The sequence below is a fragment of the Ylistrum balloti genome, unplaced genomic scaffold, assembly GCF_031769215.1.
Source record: "Ylistrum balloti isolate Yb309-2 unplaced genomic scaffold, AGI_CSIRO_Ybal_v1 Utg370448, whole genome shotgun sequence".
Classification (NCBI taxonomy): Eukaryota; Metazoa; Mollusca; class Bivalvia; order Pectinida; family Pectinidae; genus Ylistrum; species Ylistrum balloti.
This window is the reverse complement of record NW_026782298.1, coordinates 1,839,505-1,865,775: the sequence shown is the minus strand read 5'-3', so window position 1 is coordinate 1,865,775 and position 26,271 is coordinate 1,839,505. Positions and strand designations below refer to the sequence as shown.

General features: G+C 34.9%; 1 protein-coding gene across 1 annotated transcript in view; it reads left to right on the top strand.

Moving 5' to 3' along the window:
• The window catches only part of LOC132554861 (uncharacterized), a 112,493-nt gene that overhangs the window by 37,547 nt on the left and 48,675 nt on the right, over positions 1–26,271 (top strand). Inside the window, exons 13-15 of the mRNA XM_060219183.1 lie at positions 21,618–21,728; positions 24,760–24,852; positions 25,941–25,988. Of these exons, the coding sequence (XP_060075166.1) occupies positions 21,618–21,728; positions 24,760–24,852; positions 25,941–25,988 (252 nt within the window). The remainder of the gene's footprint in view (positions 1–21,617; positions 21,729–24,759; positions 24,853–25,940; positions 25,989–26,271) is intronic.

Genomic DNA, 26,271 nt, shown 5'->3' with positions numbered 1-26,271 from the left:
CAGGCCCCTTATTAAGACATTGTTGTAAAATCAGGCCCCTTATTAAGACATTCTTGTGAAATCAGGCCCTTTATTAAGACATTGTTGTGAAATCAGGCCCCCTATTAAGACATTGTTGTGAAGTCAGGCCCCTTATTTAGACATTGTTGTGAAATCGGGCCCCTTATTAGGACATTGTTGTGAAATCAGGCCCCTTATTAAGACATTGTTGTGAAATCAGGCCCCTTATTAGGACATTGTTGTGAAGTCAGGCCCCTTATTAAGACATTGTTATGAAATCAGGCCTCTTATTAAGACATTGTTGTGAAATCAGGCCCCTTATTAAGATATTCTTGTGAAATCAGGCCCCTTATTGAGACATTGGAGTGAAATCAGCTCCATATTTTAACATTATAACAGGTTTATACATATGCTATCTTGCTATCGTTCTGTCACATCAGGTATGAATTTAAACATCTCATGAACAACCTTCATAGTCTTCAGTTTCCATAAATAATTAATCAAGTTATTGGAAAATTGAACTGAAGCATGAATAAGTTCCATCACAAGATGTAAAGAACACCTGTAATTGCTGTTAATGGGCGTTTTGTAACAAGGAACCAAATGCTATCACAGTAACATATTGCTATATATTGTTATGTATGGCTGTTAAGTCCATCCAATATACAGCTATTATGCTGCTTCTAATGGTTGCACTATTTTCCTATTTTTGTAATGGGGGTGATTTAAAGAAGCTGGTGATGTGGTTGGATATGGCAGACTTTTATGATTTGTTTAGGTTACAGAAGAATTTCAGTTGTAAATGTGAAATGTACATATAGCAGCAAGGTGATGTTGTGATTTTAATTACAGGTTGAAGAAATTGTAGTACAAAGTGTAATTGTTTTTATAAGTTTCTGTTAATCTTTTTTAAAAATTCCAATGAGAATTTGAAAAAAAATTATCCACTCTAAAGCAGTACATTAATGTGGAATTATTTCATACAGAGAAGATTGAGCACATATTTTATGACGAGATTTAAACAAGTTATTAAAGACTAGCATTGCTTTCCATAATATCAACTAAAAATTCAACATCTACTGACCTTTGTGCTGTTACCTGGACTTAGGTGTAGATGTCATGTGTTGTCTGGACTTCGGTGTAGACGGCGTAGTCTGACGCGTTGGTTTGGTAGTTGGTTACAGTCTGTCCATCTTTTCCGAGCTGGAATGTACGCACCGTTTATAATGATGATGAGAAATTGTTGAAGCATTATTTGTGCAGTGATGTATGTCCACGTGGTATTATAGTGATGTGTATGCTCATTAAAAATTAACCATGTACAGCTTTGAGTCATGGATGTTTTGAAGTCCTTCGTGTTGTCACAACTCCTACACAATAGAGCTGGGAGATAAAAACTTTTCTCTATTATACAACTGTCAGGGAGAAAGCACTAGCAACTGTTTACGTTGTCCTGTGTACTATATAGTAAAAACAAGGAGGGAAGACAGCAGACTGATGGCGTTGTCCTGTGTACCATATAGTTAAAACAAGGAGAAAGACAACAGGCTGATGGCGTTGTCCTGTGTACCATATAGTTAAAACAAGGAGGGAAGACAGCAGACTGATGGCGTTGTCCTGTGTACCATATAGTTAAAACAAGGTGGGAAGACAGCAGACTGATGGCGTTGTCCAGTGTACTATATAGTTAAACCAAGGAGGGAAGACAGCAGACTGATGGCGTTGGCCAGTGTACCATATAGTTAAAACAAGCAAAAAACACAAGGTACAGCTAAAAGTGGATTAATTTGTCAAATTCTTATTGGGATTTAAAAATGTTTACACTTAAGTTAAATTAGAATCAGAAAATGTGACACAGGATCTTAGAATAAGGAAACGTGACACAGGATCTTAGAATAAGGAAATGTGACACAGGATCTTAGAATAAGGAAATGTGACACAGGATCTTAGAATAAGGAAATGTGACACAGGATCTTAGAATAAGGAAATGTGACACAGGATCTTAGAATAAGGAAATGTGACACAGGATCTTAGAATAAGGAAATGTGACACAGGATCTTAGAATAAGGAAATGTGACACAGGATCTTAGAATAAGGAAATGTGACACAGGATCTTAGAATAAGGAAATGTGACACAGGATCTTAGAATAAGGAAATGTGAGATAGATTTGTAATATGGAATCAGGACTCATTGTCAAAAAGGATTTGGTTGTACAGCATTGAGATGAACATTGCTTATGGCCCACAATTTCTGTCACTATCAAGTTTTTAAAACACTGTGACCTTCACTACCAGGACATGTTAGTGTGACAGTGTGATGTAATTCCCAGGGACAGGAAAGTTCCATACCTATGTTGATGGGAACTGTCTTTTCCTTTCTTAAATTCATTTTTCTGGTCAGGTGATTATCTAATTTGTGTTAGTAATAATCTGGTTTTATGTCCTAAATCTGTTACAAAGTTTTTCTTAATTTGAAACTTCATGTACAAATACTATTTTGATCTTAACAGTTCTTTTATGGTCAATAATTTGAATTGATTTCTGCAACAATATTGTCAATTTTGAATTGCTTGTTCTAGACTGTTAAATGTCATGGTTACATATCACAAACCTGTGACTAAAGACTTCTGAAAAGGGAGGCAATAAAAAATACATCTGACACCATCCTTGATGAAAACTAAAAATCAATGTGAAATTATTGGTAGGAAATTAACAGAAGAGTGTATTATAATGGATGCATCACTGTCAGGGCTTTTATTTTATGATATGTTTTTAATTTCTTATCTTTTGAGTACAAGGTGAAAATGGTTTTTGATGTTGAGGTTTGCCTGAACATTGTTCAAAAGATGAAAGGTATATGACGGAGACTTGACATTGTGGTGTTTGTGAATAGTTGGTAAAGTTCCCTGTGAAACAGTAACACTAATTATAGAGAGAATGGTTAACCAAACATAATCATTGGGAAAACTTGGTACCAGTCATACAGGGAGTAAAACTATCAGGAGGTGTACAGAAGAAAACACAAATGTTAGATAAACATTACTTGAGGTCAAAGGACACACAAATTTTACGAAAAGTTGATAGGTTTATTTAGATTACCTTCAAGGGAGATAATCTAGTTGATAGGTTCATCTAGATTACCTTCAAGGGAGATAATCTTGTTGATAGGTTCATTGAGATTACTTTCAAGGGAGATAATCTAGTTGATAGGTGCATTTAAATTGCTTTTAAGGGAGATAATCTAGTTGATAGGTGCATTTAGATTGCTTTCAAGGGAGATAATCTATTTATGTTAGACTTGTGGTACCAATGAAGAAACTGTGCTTGAGGGAAATTATAGAGAAATTCATTGGAGAAATTCATTTGATGTGATTTAGAAAAGACAAAACTAGTGATATGGCTATTGTAGTCCATACTGTCAGGAAACAAGACCTTTTCAAGAAGGAAACTTCGGATGTCATGTCTGCATGACACACTAACTGTGTATTTCTATTGTTTGGAGTGTTATATACTGTGTTCACCTTCATACAAAGATATACTTATTTTTGGATGCGTGGAGTAGATTTTATCTGTGATATTTTAAAACATTGCCTCATTTCTGAGAGATGTGACAATAATAAACAGTACAGTGTGAATCAGTAAGGATCGAATGGTGGTGATTGTACCAATGACAATAAACCTACTGACTAAATAACATGGAGTCGGGTGATGAGAGAGACCCCAGGGACGATATAGCCTCACTACTCAAAGTGGAACATATAACACTTATTGTGGTAAGTTAGTGTTTGTTTTTTTATATGCTTACCATTTTTACTCTCTCACAGATAAAAGATGGCTGACTCACCAATAAATGATGGATATTCCAAATTTGTTATCCGTCATCGACGATCTGTCCATCAAACAGTACATATATGGCTATATCTTCAAGGTGAAAACCGTTAGCCATTTTGAATTATGACATTTGAATATACTATTTCTCCAGAATTATAAAGGAAATATTTTCGAAATCTTAAGCAACTTGAGCCAAGTTATCAGATTATGTAGTATAAGATAAAGCCTGAAAATTGTGTTCCTCTTTGTAAGATTGTGTGGTATATGATAATGTCTTAATGTTGTGTTCTCTTATAGAGGCCACATATATATAACAAGTACCTGTTTATAAAGGCCACATGTATATAACAAATACCTGACTAAAGAGGTCATATGTATGTGACAAATACCTGTTGATAAAGGTCACATGTATATAACAAATACTTGCCTATTGAGGTCATCTGTATATGACAAAACCTGTCTGAAGAGGTCATATGTATGTGACAAATACCTGTTGATAAAGGTCACATGTATATAACAAATACTTGCCTATAGAGGTCATCTGTATATGACAAAACCTGTCTGAAGAGGTCATATGTATGTGACAAATACCTGTTGATAAAGGTCACATGTATATAACTAATACCTGCCTATAGAGATCATCTGTATTGACAAATACCTGTCTAAAGAGGTCATATATATGTAACAAATACCTGTTGATAAAGGCCACATGTATATACCACATACCTGCCTATAGAGGTCAACTGTATATAACAAATACCTGTTTATAAAGGCCACATGTATATAACAAATACCTGTCTATAGAGGTCATCTGTATATAACAAATACCTGTCTATAGAGGTCATCTGTATATAACAAATACCTGTCTATAGAGGTCATCTGTATATAACAAATACCTGTCTATAGAGGTCATCTGTATATAACAGATACCTGTCTATAGAGGTCATCTGTATATAACAAAGACCTGTCTGTAGAAGTCACTGTTTTAGGTTCACCGTATTCACATTATGACTTTTCATCTAATTCAAAGGTCATTCTGCTGTCTTCCCATGAGTGACCTTTCATAATTTCATAAGTCCAGAATTTTTCATCATCTTTATATGTCAAAACAGCTTGGTCCTTTAATTTGAAATCTGCTTTAAAGAAAGAGGAGTTGCCTCCCTTTGACAATTGTAGGATATCTCTGTTGACTATCAGTATGTGAAACACTCTGTCTGATTCCATAGTACTTCAACATAACATTCCCCCTTTCATCAACTCTCTCTTGCCTATTACATATTGTTTGTTTTTTTCCTCTCCGTCTCACTTTCTTTTCTCTATTTATCCTATTTTCCACTTCCGTCCATCTTTTCTCTCTTTCCCTTGATTCCCCTTCCTTTCATCAGAAACCTGTCACCTTTAATCTATAATAACCAACTTGTGTGATTTTATAATAACCAGCTTGTATGATTTTAATCCTTTATGTCTGCTGGTTTGGTCATATTGAGTATTGAATGGTAAAAATCAATGCATTTTTACCTGTTGTCTTCTTACCTAGTAACGACGAGTTGAAATACTATTGATTCCGCCTGACTACACAATAATGTTTAAAAGGCTCCCTTTATTCCTGTTCAGGAAGAGGTGCCATTGTATAGACACTGGGATTATATCTCTCTTTGTTTTCTCTCTGTCAAATGTTTATTATAGTATATTTAGAATGATTTAAAGGTTTTTTATTGAAGTTTCTTTTCTTATCAGATGAATGTTATACTTTAAATCTATACAGTAACTCAAAGCGTCATTGAGATAATTCAGTTTAATCCCGTCATATTGTTAATGGTCATGTTAATTAAGGGGAGATAATTCAGTTTAATCCCGTCATATTGTTAATGGTCATGTTAATTAAGGGGAGATAATTCAGTTTAATCCCGTCTTATTGCTAATGGTCATGTTAATTAAGGGGAGATCATTCTGTGTAATCCTGTCATATTGTTAATGGTTATGTTAATTAAGGGAAGATCATTCTGTTTAATCCTGTCATATTGTTAATGGTCATGTTAATTAAGGGGAGATAATTCAGTTTAATCCTGTCATATTGTTAATGGTCATGTTAATTAAGGGGAGATAATTCAGTTTAATCCTGTCATAATGTTAATGGTCATGTTTATTAAGGGGAGATAATTCAGTTTAATCCTGTCTTATTGCTAATGGTCATGTTTATTAAGGGGAGATAATTCAGTTTAATCCTGTCTTATTGCTAACCAGGCAGTTTAATATGTGGTTGTAGTACTGCAACCTCCATGAATCCTCACAATATTTTCGTAATGTTCTTGTCCATCCTTAGGATAAAACACCCAAAGAGGATGTACTGGATCAATAAATCGGCACTTACAGATCAATCTACACTGCAAATTCATATCATTGACTCGGAAAATTCCAAAATATCAGTCCTACTAGTAGTAAACAGAGATAAATGGGAGGTGGGAGGGATGGAGGTGGGAGGGGTGGAGGTGGAGAGGGGGGAGGGGGGTGGGGGACAGACCCTCTCGCACATCTATAACCAATTGTGAATCCACTACACTATTTTTGACCAAAGTGTACAAAGGGATATAGTACAGCCGAAAATTTTGGTCAGTTTCTGACCATTTCCTGTCTTGTTTGATTAAGGTGACAGTGTAATCCTCAAAACGTCATACTCAGAACTTCGAATTGATGTGTTGTAAGAACTCTTTTGAATTTACTAACCTGAAGAAAATAAATAAAAAAATGTCCTAACATATAAGAACGATGAGCTCCAACACACTAGCGTATGAACCCAGTTCATGGTGTGAGACAGAACAACTGTTCTACTCATTTAGTCACAATCACTCTATTTCTCCCGCTGTAAATTTCGGGGGTCAAATCTGTAACTCAAAGTAGGGGTGGGCTTATTACAGGACAATTTTACTTAACAGTAGTAGATATAGCAGGGCTTACTACAAGACATGGGTTTGATGCTTAAGGGAGATAACTCTCTCGCTATTTATTGTGCATATTTAGTTTAACATGTAGATCTAGACTCTTAATATTTCAGTAGAAAAATATTAATTAGAAGAGATTTCTGTGTGTAAAAACAAGGCACAATAACTACAATTCTGTGTGGTGATTAATTGAAAGTCAAACAAGTAAAGGAATTCACCTGTTTAAAATTCTAATATGTGATGTTATTTAAATATATTGCTGTATATGGTATATAGCTGTGTTAGTGCTGTTTTATAGACTACTGTATATCTGTAGACCTAAGTACACAACTATACACCGGTACAATTCTAAGGAACTAGTGTTACTTGAGACCTGTGTATTACACACATAACCTGAATTAAACAGTGATTTATATCGGCTCAATAATTAAACGCTTGTTAGGTCTTTAAAAGGCATGTCAGTGCTATCAAAAGAATCTCACAGGGTCCCGGTTAAGATAAATCGCATGCCGATGACTCCATGTTGGTTTGTTTTCGGACCACGGACGTGACAGGACCATTAGGACGAGCTAGGTATATAACATCTAACTATGGATTTCCTATCATCAGTGTGTTACGGATGTTAAATGATTATGTGTTACAGATGTTATATGAAAAATGATAAAAATGTACTGGGATGTATATTGTATGATAGCCTTGTGTATATTCAGGTCTTATACAAACAGTGTTAGAAAATCGTTACATTTTGGATCAGATTGGAGGTTGGTGTGATAAGCCGTTCTGACAAACATCTCGCCATACAAATTGCGGTTATAATGAAGTTGAAATGTTTTGGGAGCTCTGTACACAAGCTGTTTTAGTTACCATAATAGATTTTATAGATCTTGTGTATGCCATAAGATTTGTATTTGGAATTTTAAAGACCCCGAGTACCACATTCAGAAAAAGGTTTTTTCAAAATTTGCATCAATATGATAAACACATATATGCTTTTAAGATCGGTTTAAGTGTCACAGTGACAGAGAGACGGTTCCGTTGTAGCTGTATTGATTAACTGTGCTGAAGGACTCCCTGTGTCAACCTGAGATAATCTCCCATTCAAAACCTAGTTTGGATGGACTTATAATATGATATGTAAATATTGTCCTGATTTCAATGGAAACAGTATGATTTAAAACTCATAATGGACTGATGAAAGAAATTTAGAAAATTTTGAATTATGTCATAAAAAATCTAATTTAGAAAAAAAAAAAAAATTTAGTCGTCATGTTTTACTGCATATAGGTAAATCAGGATGTACCTGTGATTTTATTAAGTTATACACAGGTGTACATAGGTAGATATAAATTGTACCTGGACTTTTGTTGATTTAGCTAATTAGTCACAGAGCTGTACCTGGAAACGGTGTACCTGAAAAATGACCTACCTAACAGTATCTGGGAATCACCTGTCAGTTTACCTTAGATATATTTATGGAAATTTGCAGGACAATTCAAATCACTGACAGTTTTACACTTGAAAGCTACCTGGTTATTTTGCCGTGATCATTTTTACCTGTGACACCTTCAGTGTTAGAACACACTGAAACATTCGTTGTCTCAGTAAATCTTATCTGTTACTTTTGTCTTCTGGACTGAACTTTCGTGTTTATGTTGAAACACTTTGTGAATAGTCAGTAGGAGTCATTTGAAAACATTTGAAAGTAAAATTAAGGACTAGACAGAAGTTAAAATTTGTAAGGAGAATGTTAAGATCCAGTGAAACATTTGTTGTACTTCAAAGACGAGGACATGAAATCTGAAAGTGTGCTGATTTCAATCTTCGTATATAACTAACGACTTGTTCACGGATTTGGAATTAACTTGCGTCCCCGAGGGAGTTCCTAGTTCTCGGAAAGTATTGTTTGTCGCTGTAATGGTTTGATTGGAGAAATGTTTTTTCTTTGTTTTTTTTTTTTTTTTATAATTTTACAATATTACTTAAAGAAACTAAGGGAAAGAAGATTGAATCAAATGTTTCCATCTTGATCTCATTTCTTTATTATGTGGGGAGAATTAGAGATGGGGTTTGATGTTTGTTATGTGGGGAGAATTAGAGATGGGGTTTGATGTTTGTTATGTGGGGAGAATTAGAGATGGGGTTTGATGTTTGTTATGTGGGGAGAATTAGAGATGGGGTTTGATGTTTGTTATGTGGGGAGAATTAGAGATGGGGTTTGATGTTTGTTATGTGGGGAGAATTAGAGATGGGGTTTGATGTTTGTTATGTGGGGAGAATGAGAGATGGGGTTTGATATGTTTATTATGTGGGGAGAATTAGAGATGGGGTTTGATGTTTGTTATGTGGGGAGAATTAGAGATGGGGTTTGATGTTTGTTATGTGGGGAGAATTAGAGATGGGGTTTGATGTTTGTTATGTGGGGAGAATTAGAGATGGGGTTTGATGTTTGTTATGTGGGGAGAATTAGAGATGGGGTTTGATATGTTTATTATGTGGGGAGAATGAGAGATGGGGTTTGATGTTTATTATGTGGGGAGAATTAGAGATGGGGTTTGATATGTTTATTATGTGGGGAGAATTAGAGATGGGGTTTGATGTTTATTATGTGGGGAGAATTAGAGATGGGGTTTGATATGTTTATTATGTGGGGAGAATTAGAGATGGGGTTTGATGTTTGTTATGTAGGTAGAATTAGAGATGGGGTTTGATATGTTTATTATGTGGGAAGAATTAGAGACAGGGTTTGATGTTTGTTATGTGGGGAGAAATAGAAATGGGGTTTGATATGTTTATTATGTGGGGAGAATTAGAGATGGGGTTTGATGTTTTTTATGTGGGGAGAATTAGAGATGGGGTTTGATATGTTTATTATGTGGGGAGAATTAGAGATGGGGTTTGATATGTTTATTATGTGGGGAGAATTAGAGATGGGGTTTGATGTTTGTTATGTGGGGAGAATTAGAGATGGGGTTTGATATGTTTATTATGTGGGGAGAATTAGAGATGGGGTTTGATGTTTATTATGTGGGGAGAATTAGAGATGGGGTTTGGTGTTTATTATGTGGGGAGAATTAGAGATGGGGTTTGATGTTTATTATGTGGGGAGAATTAGAGATGGGGTTTGATGTTTGTTATGTGGGGAGAATTATAGATGGGGTTTGATATGTTTATTATGTGGGAAGAATTAGAGACAGGGTTTGATGTTTGTTATGTGGGGAGAAATAGAAATGGGGTTTGATGTTTGTTATGTGGGGGAGAATTAGAGATGGGGTTTGAGATGTTTATTATGTGGGGAGAATTAGAGATGGGGTTTGATATGTTTATTATGTGGGAGAATTAGAGATGGGGTTTGATGTTTGTTATGTGGGGAGAATGAGAGATAGGGTTTGATGTTTATTATGTGGGGAGAATTAGAGATGGGGTTTGATGTTTATTATGTGGGGAGAATTAGAGATAGGGTTTGATGTTTATTATGTGGGGAGAATAAGAGATGGGGTTTGATGTTTATTATGTGGGGAGAATTAGAGATGGGGTTAGGTGTTTATTATGTGGGGAGAATTAGAGATGGGGTTTGATGTTTATTATGTGGGGAGAATTAGAGATGGGGTTTGATATTTATAATGTGGGGAGAATTAGAGATGGGGTTTGATATGTTTATTATGTGGGGAGAAATAGAGACGGGGTTTGATATGTTTATTATGTGTCATATATTATAGAGTATGTCACTATAGAGAAGTGTTTGATATCGTAGAGGATGTCATTACAGAGATATTGTCATGTTATATTATGGATGACAAAATAATAACTACTTTTATAATCTGCCAATGACTTTGAGCCAGTGACAGATGTCACTGTACACCCATAGTGGTCTGTACTTCCTAACTGCTTCTTTGTAAAATGTCGTTTGAATGTTTTGGAATAGGTAGAGATTTGTTAAGTCAAGATCACAGTAGGATTGGATTTTGTAATGCTGAACTTTAATAATTAAACAGGGGATGATGAGATGATGTAAACATAAAAAATTTAACACAGTGTTGCAGGAAAAAACAGAAAGGATTTTATCTGGGGACTATTGGGCAAAGTCTGAAATATTTTGAAGGTTGTAGACTCAGCAAACTTGACAAGGAATATGTGTAAGAGATGAAGCTCCTGAAACAATCCCGATTAAGGTCCTATTGTATATTGTTGCTATGCAGTTTAAAACATTATAAGGTTTCATAGTCTACCTTCAAACATGACCTTCCAAATTGAAAAGCCATTGATGATAATTCTCTCTGTGAGATCTGTTATCTAGGTACGTACCTGATCCACCCGGTATAATTTTCATCGGTCATTGTTCAAGAAATATTAATGTGAGACATACAGACAATGGCCGACAATGAAGTTTGTTTAAGTCTTTGAACCATCTGTACATGTCTTGAGATTCGCTAACAAAAACATGCAAGCCGTCTTTATTTACCCTTACACAAGTTTCATATATACACTATTCAGAGCCTTTTTTTTTCTTTGAGAACTGGACTGGTTCCATGTATAGCTTAGAATACATTTAAATATTGTATCTACGTGTCAGTACACAGTGGTCTATATAAACTTGTCCTAGCTACACGTTATGCATACTGTAAAATCGACCTCATGCTTAGGGATTAAGAAGTATATACCTCAGCCTTAAAGATGTATGTTACATTCTAAAATATTTATCTCCTTTCAAGAAGAGTTCCATTCTTATAAAAGTCAAGTAATTTTTTTTTTTTTTTAAATTTTTTTTTCTCACTGCTATTAGTAAATAGGATCATTACATCAGTTTCGTAGGTTTGTAGCCAGATATAAGTTCTGTTCAAGATTGGTGGGTGGATGTGATGACACATAGAATGATTTACCATTCAACACATTGCAGAGACAGTTAGAAGACTTCTGATGTTTCCATTACCAGCAATGGACAGCATTCCTGGCTGTATGTCTTAATTCCTTATCCATGTCAAAACAACATACTTTATGTAACTTTATTTGATGTTGTACTTAAGGTCAGTCTCATTCACCCTCAGAAGTGAGATTTATTTTTAGACAATATTCTATAAAGAGAATCGCGTTACTTTCTGGGATGGCTGTTCTAATTATCAGGATAATTTCTCTCAAGTTGTCTTTAAGAAAATTTCAAAAACTTTGTGAAAATTTTTTTTTTTTTTCAAAGCAAAAATTTTGGTGCCGTCAATCTAATTCAAATTTAATGATCAAATTAACAACCTGTTCATATGCAGTAAATTTAAACATAAAATTTTAATCATAGATTCTGTTTTAGCATTCGTAATTTAAAAATTTGTTCAGTACAAAGCAAGTTTTGTGGATATTAGGTAAAGAAAACTGAGTTATGACAGAAAGGAACTAATATTGCTATTTTTAGGTACATAATAGAATGGATAAGTGACATCCTAAATATGTCATTATCTCCTTAAATGTTCCCCAAGATGATATCAGCTTTTAATCGTTTACTCTCTTCATTCAATGATTTTCTATTTTAATGTCCATTTAATTGCAGTTTTTGTTCCGATGAAACTGGTTTTATAATTTAATGTCCCCTTGCATATAACCTTTCAGATCAGTTATCTAGTGGTGAAATCTAGTCATGTCTAGTTTACTAGCTTAAATAACAAGCACAATTTCACCACATGGGTCAGTAATATTCTTTTTTAATTATCAAAGTTGAAAAAACGATAATCAATTTAATTTGCTAGAATTACGGAAAACAAAAATTTTTCCTAGAAGTCAATTTGATAAAAATTTACAAATGGCATACATGTAAGTTTTGCTATTAAGCTTGAAGAATTTTGAGTTTTGTAAACTCCTGATGAATTTATCTCGGTCTCTACATAATGAGGGCGATTAATGGAAATGTACACTGTGCGTGTTATCTATAGACTTAAGTATATAATTGTGAATATAATGAAGTTCTGTAGAAAAGTTTTAAGTGGTGTATTCATGGACAAACCCTGTAGATTACTGAAGTCTCAATAATTTTTAACAGCTCATTTAACTTAAATACAGATTGAAATTTGTGAGACTTTAAAGGACATCAATAGAGCTGTCATTTTGAGAACAAATTAATTCTATATTCAGCTGGCAAGGGGGATAGAAAGTAGGGCAGTGATATAAATGTGTTGTTGATCAGTGAAACAGATGTGTTGTTGGTCAGTGATATAAATGTGTTGTTGGTCAGTGATACAGATGTGTTGTCGGTCAGTGATATAAATGTGTTGTTGGTCAGTGATACAGATGTGTTGTTGGTCAGTGATACAGATGTGTTGTAGGTCAGTGATACAGTATGTTGTTGGTCAGTGATACAGATGTGTTGTTTTGTAGCTTCATGGAACCCTTGATCTAGGGGTTCTAACACCTGGTGGATGTGTTGTTTTGATGTTGAGTTTTATTTTGTTGGTAATTTTGATCTTTTTATATATTTTTTTGTTTGTAAAATCAATCGTTGTTTTGTCTGTAAGGGAAATCTGAAAAATTGAGATATTCAGTGATTGATGGTGACAAGTATGTATCCTGAAAATTTAGAATATTTATAAATGTTGATATGTGATGTGTTGGGTTAAAGCCACATACTTTTTACTGATATGACTGTTTCAGTACAGATATATATATATATATATCGTTAAGATATTCCTTTGAATTCTCAGAAAAATATTGGAGCTTGTATTTTTCTCTGTTCTATTGATAAGGACAAAAACAGGTAATTACTCCAAATACATTAGAAAAACACCATTATACAATAACACAAGAACTGTAAACCAATTTGTAATCTAAATCTTGCATACAATCTCTTCTAAACACAATCTCTGATCTAGAATGCAAATATTTAGCCATTATTTACCGACCACTGTCAAACCTTGTACTGTTAGCTTGATGCGTCTGTACACTGACTTTCAGCAACAACTTGGTGACTTTGTCAAGTACAATTACTAAATACATTAACATATTGCAAAAATAAAAAGTCCCTTTAGGATTGGAGACAAATTTATAAGTAAGCCTGTGAAAAGGAGCTCTATTGGAGTGAGACAGAAGGCCTTGAGGAAATTATCCAAACTTTTTCATGTCACTATAAATTTAGCACTCTCTTTCAGTATTGGTACTGCTTAATTCATACACTGGAAGAAATCTCAAATACCACTATAGGACAAAGTTGGCACGTAAATAATGATTTCTCCCCAACTTGTTTGACATGTTTGGCACATAAATAATGATTTCTCCCGAGGAGGGCAGACTATTGGGGACATTTCTTGTCAGGATTTTTTTCACCATGGCTTCGTGGTGTGCTGGTGGTTGGTTTCCTTTTGAATGTGGGAGTGTTTATCTTTGATGTGATGTAATAACACGACGGTTCTTCAAAGTGATTTCTTTAGTCATATTCTAGATAGCTTTATCCAACAGTTAGCGTCAGAATACATTTTCAAAGTTATGTTTTTTAGTCAAAGGCAAGCATTCTCTGAACTTTCCATTTCTTATTTTAGGGAGTTTAAGTTTGAGAATTGGAACCAGAACAACCTGGAGTTATGGTAATGTGTAGTTGTAACGTTTACTTTGGTTACGAGATATAATCTTCTCACGGAATTTCTAGCCACTACTACATGTAGATATGGTGAGGAATGATTCCCGGATTTATTTGTGACTTTTTTTGTGGATGTTTTCATTAACAATCTTGTGAACTTAAAAACACAACAAGATGGCGGCGGTGCAGATTGTTCAGTACATGGATTTACGGTTCACCATTGATTCTAACCCTCCGACGTATGATTATATAAAGTTCGAGGTAAGACCTGTGTGCTGCTTATTTTGTAAAGAATGACAGACTTATTGTCCCTGTAGTTTGTCAGACTGACAGACTTATTGTCCCTGTAGTTTGTCAGACTGAAAGACTTATTGTCCCTGTAGTTTGTCAGACTTACTGTCCCTGTAGTTTGTCAGACTGACAGACTTACTGTCCCTGTAGTTTGTCAGACTGACAGACTTATCGTCCCTGTAGTTTGTCAGACTGACAGACTTATCGTCCCTGTAGTTTTCTCTCAGCTGCTTCCTCTGTATGAGTATTCCATGAGTTACAGTTATAATCCAAATCTCCATTACATATGGAGACATTTTTGTGGCAGGCTTTATCTAACCTCAGTTTCTAATCTAGTGTTTAAGTAGATGCTTGTCATCTGTATCTATTTATGTGATAATCTTTTTAATGTGTGTTGGAGTTTACTAACCTTAATGAGAAATCTCATCTGTCCTGTTTTATACATAGAGCACCCTCACTTGAGATTAGGGCTCAATCCATGACAGCAAATGGGGGAGGGGCTGCTCTATCCATGACAGCAAATGGGGGAGGGGCTGCTCTATCCGTGACAGCAAATGGGGGAGGGGCTGCTCTATCCATGACAGTGAGGGGGAGGGGCTGCTCTATCCATGTCAGCAAATGGGGGAGGGGCTGCTCTATCCATGTCAGTGAGAGGGAGGGGCTGCTCTATCCATGTCAGTAAGAGGGGGAGGGGCTGCTCTATCCATGTCAGTAAGAGGGGGAGGGGCTGCTCTATCCATGTCAGTGAGAGGGGGAGGGGCTGCTCTATCCATGTCAGTGAGGGGGAGGGGCTGCTCTATCCATGTCTGTGAGGGGGTGGGAGAAGTCCCTATACACTCCTTTGATAAAAATCTCAGTCTGATAACCTTTGTTACAAGTTAATTCCACAGCAGTCATAACAATTACACTGTTACCTGACCCGAAGGAAGAGGAACTGTATTGATATGTCCAGAAAACACTTGTTACACTGACCATACACAACACTATAAACACTGACCATACACAACACTATAAATACTGACCATACACAACACTGACCATACACAACACTATAAACACTGACCATACACAACACTATAAACACTGACCATACACAACACTATAAATACTGACCATACACAACACTATAAATACTGACCATACACAACACTATAAATACTGACCATACACAACACTATAAACACTGACCATACACAACACTATAAACACTGACCATACACAACACTATAAATACTGACCATACACAACACTATAAATACTGACCATACACAACACTATAAACACTGACCATACACAACACTATAAATACTGACCATACACAACACTATAAACACTGACCATACACAACACTATAAACACTGACCATACACAACACTGACCATACACAACACTATAAATACTGACCATACACAACACTATAAATACTGACCATACACAACACTGACCATACACAACACTATAAATACTGACCATACACAACACTATAAATACTGACCATACACAACACTATAAACACTGACCATACACAACATTATAAACACTGACCATACACAACACTGACCAGACACAACACTATAAACACTGACCATACACAACACTGACCATACACAACACTGACCATACACAACACTGTAAATACTGACCATACACAACACTATAAACACTGACCATACACAACACTATAAACACTGACCATACACAACACTATAAACACTGACCATACACAACACTGACCATACACAACACTATAAATACTGACCATACACAACACTATAAATACTGACCATACACAACACTATAAACACTGACCATACACAACAACCATACTATAAATACTGACCATACACAACACTATAAATACTGACCATACACAACACTATAAACACTGACCATACACAACATTATAAACACTGACCATACACAACACTGACCAGACACAACACTATAAACACTGACCATACACAACACTGACCATACACAACACTGACCATACACAACACTATAAACACTGACCATACACAACACTATAAACACTGACCATACACAACACTATAAACACTGACCATACACAACACTATAAACACTGACCATACACAACACTATAAACACTGACCATACACAACACTATAGATACTGACCATACACAACACTATAAATACTGACCATACACAACACTATAAACACTGACCATACACAACACTATAGATACTGACCATACACAACACTATAAATACTGACCATACACAACACTATAGATACTGACCATACACAACACTATAAATACTGACCATACACAACACTATAAACACTGACCATACACAACACTATAAACACTGACCATACACAACACTGACCATACACAACACTATAGATACTGACCATACACAACACTATAAATACTGACCATACACAACACTGACCATACACAACACTATAGATACTGACCATACACAACACTATAAATACTGACCATACACAACACTGACCATACACAACACTATAGATACTGACCATACACAACACTATAAATACTGACCATACACAACACTATAAACACTGACCATACACAACACTATAAACACTGACCATACACAACACTATAAACACTGACCATACACAACACTGACCATACACAACACTATAAATACTGACCATACACAACACTATAAATACTGACCATACACAACACTATAAACACTGACCATACACAACATTATAAACACTGACCATACACAACACTATAAACACTGACCATACACAACACTATAAATACTGACCATACACAACACTATAGATACTGACCATACACAACACTATAGATACTGACCATACACAACACTATAAATACTGACCATACACAACACTATAAACACTGACCATACACAACACTATAAACACTGACCATACACAACACTATAAACACTGACCATACACAACACTATAAACACTGACCATACACAACACTATAAATACTGACCATACACAACACTATAAATACTGACCATACACAACACTATAAATACTGACCATACACAACACTATAAATACTGACCATACACAACACTATAAACACTGACCATACACAACACTGACCATACACAACACTATAAACACTGACCATACACAACACTATAAACACTGACCATACACAACACTATAAACACTGACCATACACAACACTATAAACACTGACCATACACAACACTATAGATACTGACCATACACAACACTATAAATACTGACCATACACAATACTGACCATACACAACACTATAAATACTGACCATACACAACACTATAAACACTGACCATACACAACACTATAAACACTGACCATACACAACACTATAAATACTGACCATACACAACACTATAAACACTGACCATACACAATACTGACCATACACAACACTATAAACACTGACCATACACAATACTGACCATACACAACACTATAAACACTGACCATACACAACACTATAAATACTGACCATACACAACACTATAAACACTGACCATACACAACACTATAAACACTGACCATACACAACACTGACCATACACAACACTATAAACACTGACCATACACAACACTATAAACACTGACCATACACAACACTATAAACACTGACCATACACAACACTATAAACACTGACCATACACAACACTGACCATACACAACACTATAAACACTGACCATACACAACACTATAGATACTGACCATACACAACACTATAAACACTGACCATACACAACACTATAAACACTGACCATACACAACACTATAAATACTGACCATACACAACACTATAAATACTGACCATACACAACACTATAAACACTGACCATACACAACACTGACCATACACAACACTATAGATACTGACCATACACAACATTATAAACACTGACCATACACAACACTATAGATACTGACCATACACAACATTATAAACACTGACCATACACAACACTATAAACACTGACCATACACAACACTGACCATACACAACACTATAAACACTGACCATACACAACACTATAAACACTGACCATACACAACACTATAAACACTGACCATACACAACACTATAAACACTGACCATACACAACACTGACCATACACAACACTATAAACACTGACCATAACATACACTGACCATACACAACACTGACCATACACAACACTATAAACACTGACCATACACAACACTATAAACACTGACCATACACAACACTATAAACACTGACCATACACAACACTATAAATACTGACCATACACAACACTATAAACACTGACCATACACAACACTATAAACACTGACCATACACAACACTATAAACACTGACCAGACACAACACTATAAACACTGACCAGACACAACACTATAAACACTGACCATACACAACACTATAAATACTGACCATACACAACACTATAAACACTGACCATACACAACACTATAGACACTGACCATACACAACACTTGTTACACTGACCAGACACAACACTATAAATACTGACCATACACAACACTATAAACACTGACCATACACAACACTATAAACACTGACCATACACAACACTATAAACACTGACCATACACAACACTATAAACACTGACCATACACAACACTATAAACACTGACCATACACAACACTATAAACACTGACCATACACAACACTGACCATACACAACACTATAGATACTGACCATACACAACATTATAAACACTGACCATACACAACACTATAGATACTGACCATACACAACATTATAAACACTGACCATACACAACACTATAAACACTGACCATACACAACACTATAAACACTGACCATACACAACACTATAAACACTGACCATACACAACACTGACCATACACAACACTATAGATACTGACCATACACAACATTATAAACACTGACCATACACAACACTATAGATACTGACCATACACAACATTATAAACACTGACCATACACAACACTATAAACACTGACCATACACAACACTGACCATACACAACACTATAAACACTGACCATACACAACACTATAAACACTGACCATACACAACACTATAAACACTGACCATACACAACACTGACCATACACAACACTATAGATACTGACCATACACAACATTATAAACACTGACCATACACAACACTATAGATACTGACCATACACAACATTATAAACACTGACCATACACAACACTATAAACACTGACCATACACAACACTATAAACACTGACCATACACAACACTATAAACACTGACCATACACAACACTGACCATACACAACACTATAGATACTGACCATACACAACATTATAAACACTGACCATACACAACACTATAGATACTGACCATACACAACATTATAAACACTGACCATACACAACACTATAAACACTGACCATACACAACACTGACCATACACAACACTATAAACACTGACCATACACAACACTATAAACACTGACCATACACAACACTATAAACACTGACCATACACAACACTATAAACACTGACCATACACAACACTATAAACACTGACCATACACAACACTGACCATACACAACACTATAGATACTGACCATACACAACATTATAAACACTGACCATACACAACACTATAGATACTGACCATACACAACATTATAAACACTGACCATACACAACACTATAAACACTGACCATACACAACACTATAAACACTGACCATACACAACACTATAAACACTGACCATACACAACACTGACCATACACAACACTATAGATACTGACCATACACAACATTATAAACACTGACCATACACAACACTATAGATACTGACCATACACAACATTATAAACACTGACCATACACAACACTATAAACACTGACCATACACAACACTGACCATACACAACACTATAAACACTGACCATACACAACACTATAAACACTGACCATACACAACACTATAAACACTGACCATACACAACACTGACCATACACAACACTATAGATACTGACCATACACAACATTATAAACACTGACCATACACAACACTATACTGACCATACACAACACCATACACAACACTATAAACACTGACCATACACAACACTATAAACACTGACCATACACAACACTATAAACACTGACCATACACAACACTATAAACACTGACCATACACAACACTGACCATACACAACACTATAGATACTGACCATACACAACATTATAAACACTGACCATACACAACACTATAGATACTGACCATACACAACATTATAAACTATAAAACACTGACCATACACAACAGTGTCCATACACAACACTATAAACACTGACCATACACAACACTATAAACACTGACCATACACAACACTATAAACACTGACCATACACAACACTATAAACACTGACCATACACAACACTGACCATACACAACACTATAAATACTGACCATACACAACACTATAAACACTGACCATACACAACACTGACCATACACAACACTATAAATACTGACCATACACAACACTATAAACACTGACCATACACAACACTATAAACACTGACCATACACAACACTATAAATACTGACCATACACAACACTATAAACACTGACCATACACAACACTATAAACACTGACCATACACAACACTATAAATACTGACCATACACAACACTGACCATACACAACATTATAAACACTGACCATACACAACACTGACCATACACAACACTATAAATACTGACCATACACAACACTATAAACACTGACCATACACAACACTCACCATCACACAGTACACCAATGAAGCTCTGAGGACAAATTAGATTTCATGCCTCTATGGTGTATAATAAGGAAAAAATTGATTCTTTCACAAACTTCTATTTCAGTTTCACCAAGTTTGGTATCATGTTAATTTGTAATAGTTTGATATTGTAATGCGTAACTTTGAACGGAAGATTGTCACCACTTTTTTCCTAGGACGATTTACTGGAGGCTAACTCGAAAGTGGAGGAAACAGAGAGGCTGGTAGCTGATGCTACGGACGCGGCTGACAAAGCCCGTCAGGATTTATTAGCAATACAGCTTGAAGTATGTGGCACCATATCCTGAATCAGGGATGGTGCTCACAAGTTTATCATGTTTACCAGCTGTTCTTTGAAATAAAATTATGAAATTATCAATTGGATTGACTAAGTATTCAAATATTTATAGAAACTTACTTTAACCTATGAATCTGTCTTTTGCTCCTCCACTGAAGAAGAGCTCTAATTTTGATGATCTGTATCTATGAGTCACGTTATGATTTACTGTAGTAAAGATCGAGGTACATCGCCTCGATAGTATTGGTCACTGAAAATAAAACATCAAAATTTGCTGTTACAGCTGAACAGTTGAGAAGTTACTGAATAAGATATAAAAAGTACATTAGAAAAATATTTGATGTCATTTTTTAAACTTTTGTTGTAAATATAATACTTTTAAAGAACAGCTGAAGTAGCAGATAAACTTCTATTACCCCTATAAATCTGTATGAACTGGTTCAGATCAGAAGAAAGTCTAAACCATTATTCTTCAGAGGGGTGGTTAGCCTTAATTTCTTGAAAAAAAAAGAGAAATTTAAGTTTAATTAATCAGACTTATTAACTAACCTGTCTGTTGTTTAATCCAAATAACACTCTAATTTGACCTGTATTAGTCGTCAGTAATGGATTTCAAACTCAAACAAAGAAACAGAATATCATAGATAAGTGGTCCAAATAGATAAAAATGTCTGCTGTAAGGTTGATGTATAGATGATGAGTGAGATCAGTAACGTGATGAATTTTTTCAAAGATATGTTTTATTATCTTAAACTTTCAAATTTAAACTTTGACCAATCATTGAAAGTTATATAAGACATGAAATAAAAAATGGAAAATTATTAGATAATCCAGTCACCTTCATTCCCAGTAGATAATCCAGTCACCTTCATTCTCAGTAGATAATCCAGCCACCATCATTCCCAGTAGTGATCCAGTCACCTTCATTCCCAGTAGATAATCCTGTCACCTTCATTCACAGTAGTGATCCAGTCACCTTCATTCCCAGTAGATAATCCAGTCACCTTCATTTCCAGTAGATAATCCAGTCACCTTCATTCCCAGTAGTGATCCAGCCACCTTCATTCCCAGTAGACAATTCAGTCATCTTCATTCCCAGTAGATAATCCAGTCACCTTCATTCCCAGTAGATAATCCAATCACCTTCATTCCAAGTAGATAATCCAGCCACCTTCATTCCCAGTAGTGATCCAGCCACCTTCATTCCCAGTAGATAATCCAGTCACCTTCATTCCCATTAGATAATCCAGTCACCTTCATTCCCAGTAGATAATCCAGCCACCTTCATTCCCAGTAGTGATCCAGTCACCTTCATTCCCAGTAGATAATCCAGTCACCTTCATTCTCAGTAGATAATCCAGTCACCTTCATTCCCAGTAGATAATCCAGTCACCTTCATTCCCAGTAGATAATCCAGTCACCTTCATTCTCAGTAGATAATCCTGTCACCTTCATTCCCAGTAGATAATCCAGTCACCTTCATTCCCAGTAGTGATCCAGTCACCTTCATTCCCAGTAGATAATCCAGTCACCTTCATTCCCAGTAGATAATCCAGTCATCTTCATTCCCAGTAGTGATCCAGTCACCTTCATTCCCAGTAGATAATCCAGTCACCTTCATTCCCAGTAGATAATCCAGTCACCTTTATTTCATTATCTTTAAGATAGTCATTCATTGTGAAATTTTAGTGTTTTTATAAATTTTCATAATTTGATTTTAGCATTAACGTTTAAATATTATATATTACTATAAAACTAAAACCATTTGATCCCGGTAGGGGTGTTAGATTTTAAAATAGCACAGACATATTTACATATAAAGTTCATTTCAAGACAAATTATGAAGTTTAAATGTTATCTATCATGCAATAATTGGTTGGAATAAGATGTTAATTTTTGTACAGTAATGGGCATCAAAATTATTATTAAACAGTTTAATATGTGGCATTCAACTGTGTTCTATTGATTGATGTTATTGGTAGTGTATGTTATAAATAGAAATTTAAGATATCTAATTTTATTATATATATATAGACAATTATACATCTACACAAACCCTACACCTGTAATAACAAATATGGTCCTGAATCGCAATACAGATAATCACAAAACTTGAAAACAAATTAAGAAATTTTCTGAGAATACTTGTACCTGCCTGTACAATCAAAAACTGGAAATATTAACTGGAAAATTATATAAAAAAAAAGAATTCCCGAATAGTTTATAGAAAAAAAAAAAAATAATGAGATGTATCCAAAAATGTTTTAGAATTTTAGATAAGGTGTCATCAAATATTTTGTTGCTTACAGAATTAAGAGATTATTTTCAGAAATTTTAGATAGCTTTATAGGTCTGCTTACAGGTATGCTGGAGTTGCCTCCCCTTTCCTTGTGTGCTGATAACACATTCCTGTGTATATAACACTCGTGTGACATTTACTAATTTTAATGTCATTGCTGTTAATTACTTATTATCTTAATTAGTGTAACTGTTGATTGCTTTTTACATTAATTGATGTATAATAACTGCCGTCTTCATTAATGTTAAAATGACAGCCAAAGACTTAATCTCATACAACGTAGAAAAAAATCACTGTTTTGGAAACAACTTAATATTCATATGATTTTTAAAAAATTGAAAAAGGATGAGTTTTGTTTTTGGCTGTCATTATCTGAGTGTAATTACAGAATCCACTAACGACCTACCTGATCTCCCTTACCTGTCCTTATGTTTTTATACCCATTTAAGCCCCTTGATCCACTATTGATATATATCATATATTTGATAATTTATGTTTTTGTTTTTGTTGATAAATACAATGGAATGTTAGTATTTTGTAATTTTTAAAGTAAACATCAGTAAATTGATGTTAAATGGAACTTTTTTCTTTCATGTTCTCTGTTATATGTACGTAATTTCATTATGTTCTTAAGTTTTGTTTTAAATAAAAAATATGATATTTCTGTGTTTTTTTTTTTTTATATATATAAAAAGTCTAACTTTGTTGTTGCTTTACTCAGGGTTCTGCTGGAGATTCCCGCCCCACCACAGAAATTGAGTCACAACCCCCGGAGGCTGAGGATGATGGTGTGTCTAGAGACAGTTCTCGTCAGGTTAGTATTCGTCTTTTCTCCGTTGTCCCAAGTAAACAAAGGGAATATTCACTGTGTGACTCCAAGTCCAGATAAAGATTTATCATTGTGTGACTCTGAGTCTAGATAAAGATTTAACACTATATGACTCTGAGTCTAGATAAAGATTTATCACTGTGTGACTCTGAGTCTAGATAAAGATTTATCACTGTGTGACTCTGAGTCTAGATAAAGATTTATCACTGCGTGACTCAGAGTCTAGATAAAGATTTAACACTGTGTGACTCTGAGTTTAGATAAAGATACAACACTGTGTGACTCTGAGTCTAGATAAAGATTTAACACTATATGACTCTGAGTCTAGATAAAGATTTATCACTGTGTGACTCTGAGTCTAGATAAAGATTTATCACTGCGTGACTCTGAATCTAGATAAAGATTTAACACTGTGTGACTCAGAGTCTAGATAAAGATTCAACACTGTAAGACTCTGAGTCTAGATAAAGATACATCACTGTGTGACTCTGAATCTAGATAAAGATTTAACACTGTGTGACTCAGAGTCTAGATAAAGATTTAACACTGTGTGACTCTGAGTTTAGATAAAGATACAACACTGTGTGACTCTGAGTCTAGATAAAGATTCAACACTGTAAGACTCTGAGTCTAGATAAAGATACATCACTGTGTGACTCAGAGTCTAGATAAAGATTCAACAAGGTGTGACTCCAAGTCTAGATAAAGATTTATCACTTTGTGGCTCCGAGATAAAGACACATTTAGAAAACAATTCTATAACTAATGATACAATATAATGAGTATTAATAAAAACCTGGATTTATCTTCAGCACAAAATTAAATTCATTAGATATATTTAAACTATTTCAGAAGACATGTAACCTGTTATCTGTACTATAATTAATCTCATGTTCTTGTCTATATTTTTCTTAACTGGTTCTCATTTCTTAAGTTCCACTAATGCACTGACTTGTCAAAGGATTTGAATTGTTTTCATGTCATGTAATATGTACATTTATAGTGTGTGGAGATATATCATGCTGTTATACATATGTTACATAATCATTCTTTCATTCCCATACTTGCATCAGAAGAAAAAGCTACAATTTGACCGTGCTAAGTCACGGTCACGTAGCCGGGTAAGGTCAAATTATCTCCCTTTTCTCTTGATTTTCCCTCCTATATTTTTTTGTACATTTCATCATCAGAAAAAGTTGTCTCCCTTCTAAAATAATTCTTCTTTAGTTTTACGTTTTGTCCATTGTTGCTATTTGTACAGAAATGATGTATCAATTTTTGTACATTGATATTTGTATCAAAATGGTTTGTCATAAGTGACCTCACTTCTCATCCTTTCCCATCTCTATGTATTGTTACATATATCATGTAGTCCTATAGAACACATTGGTTGTCTTATAACTT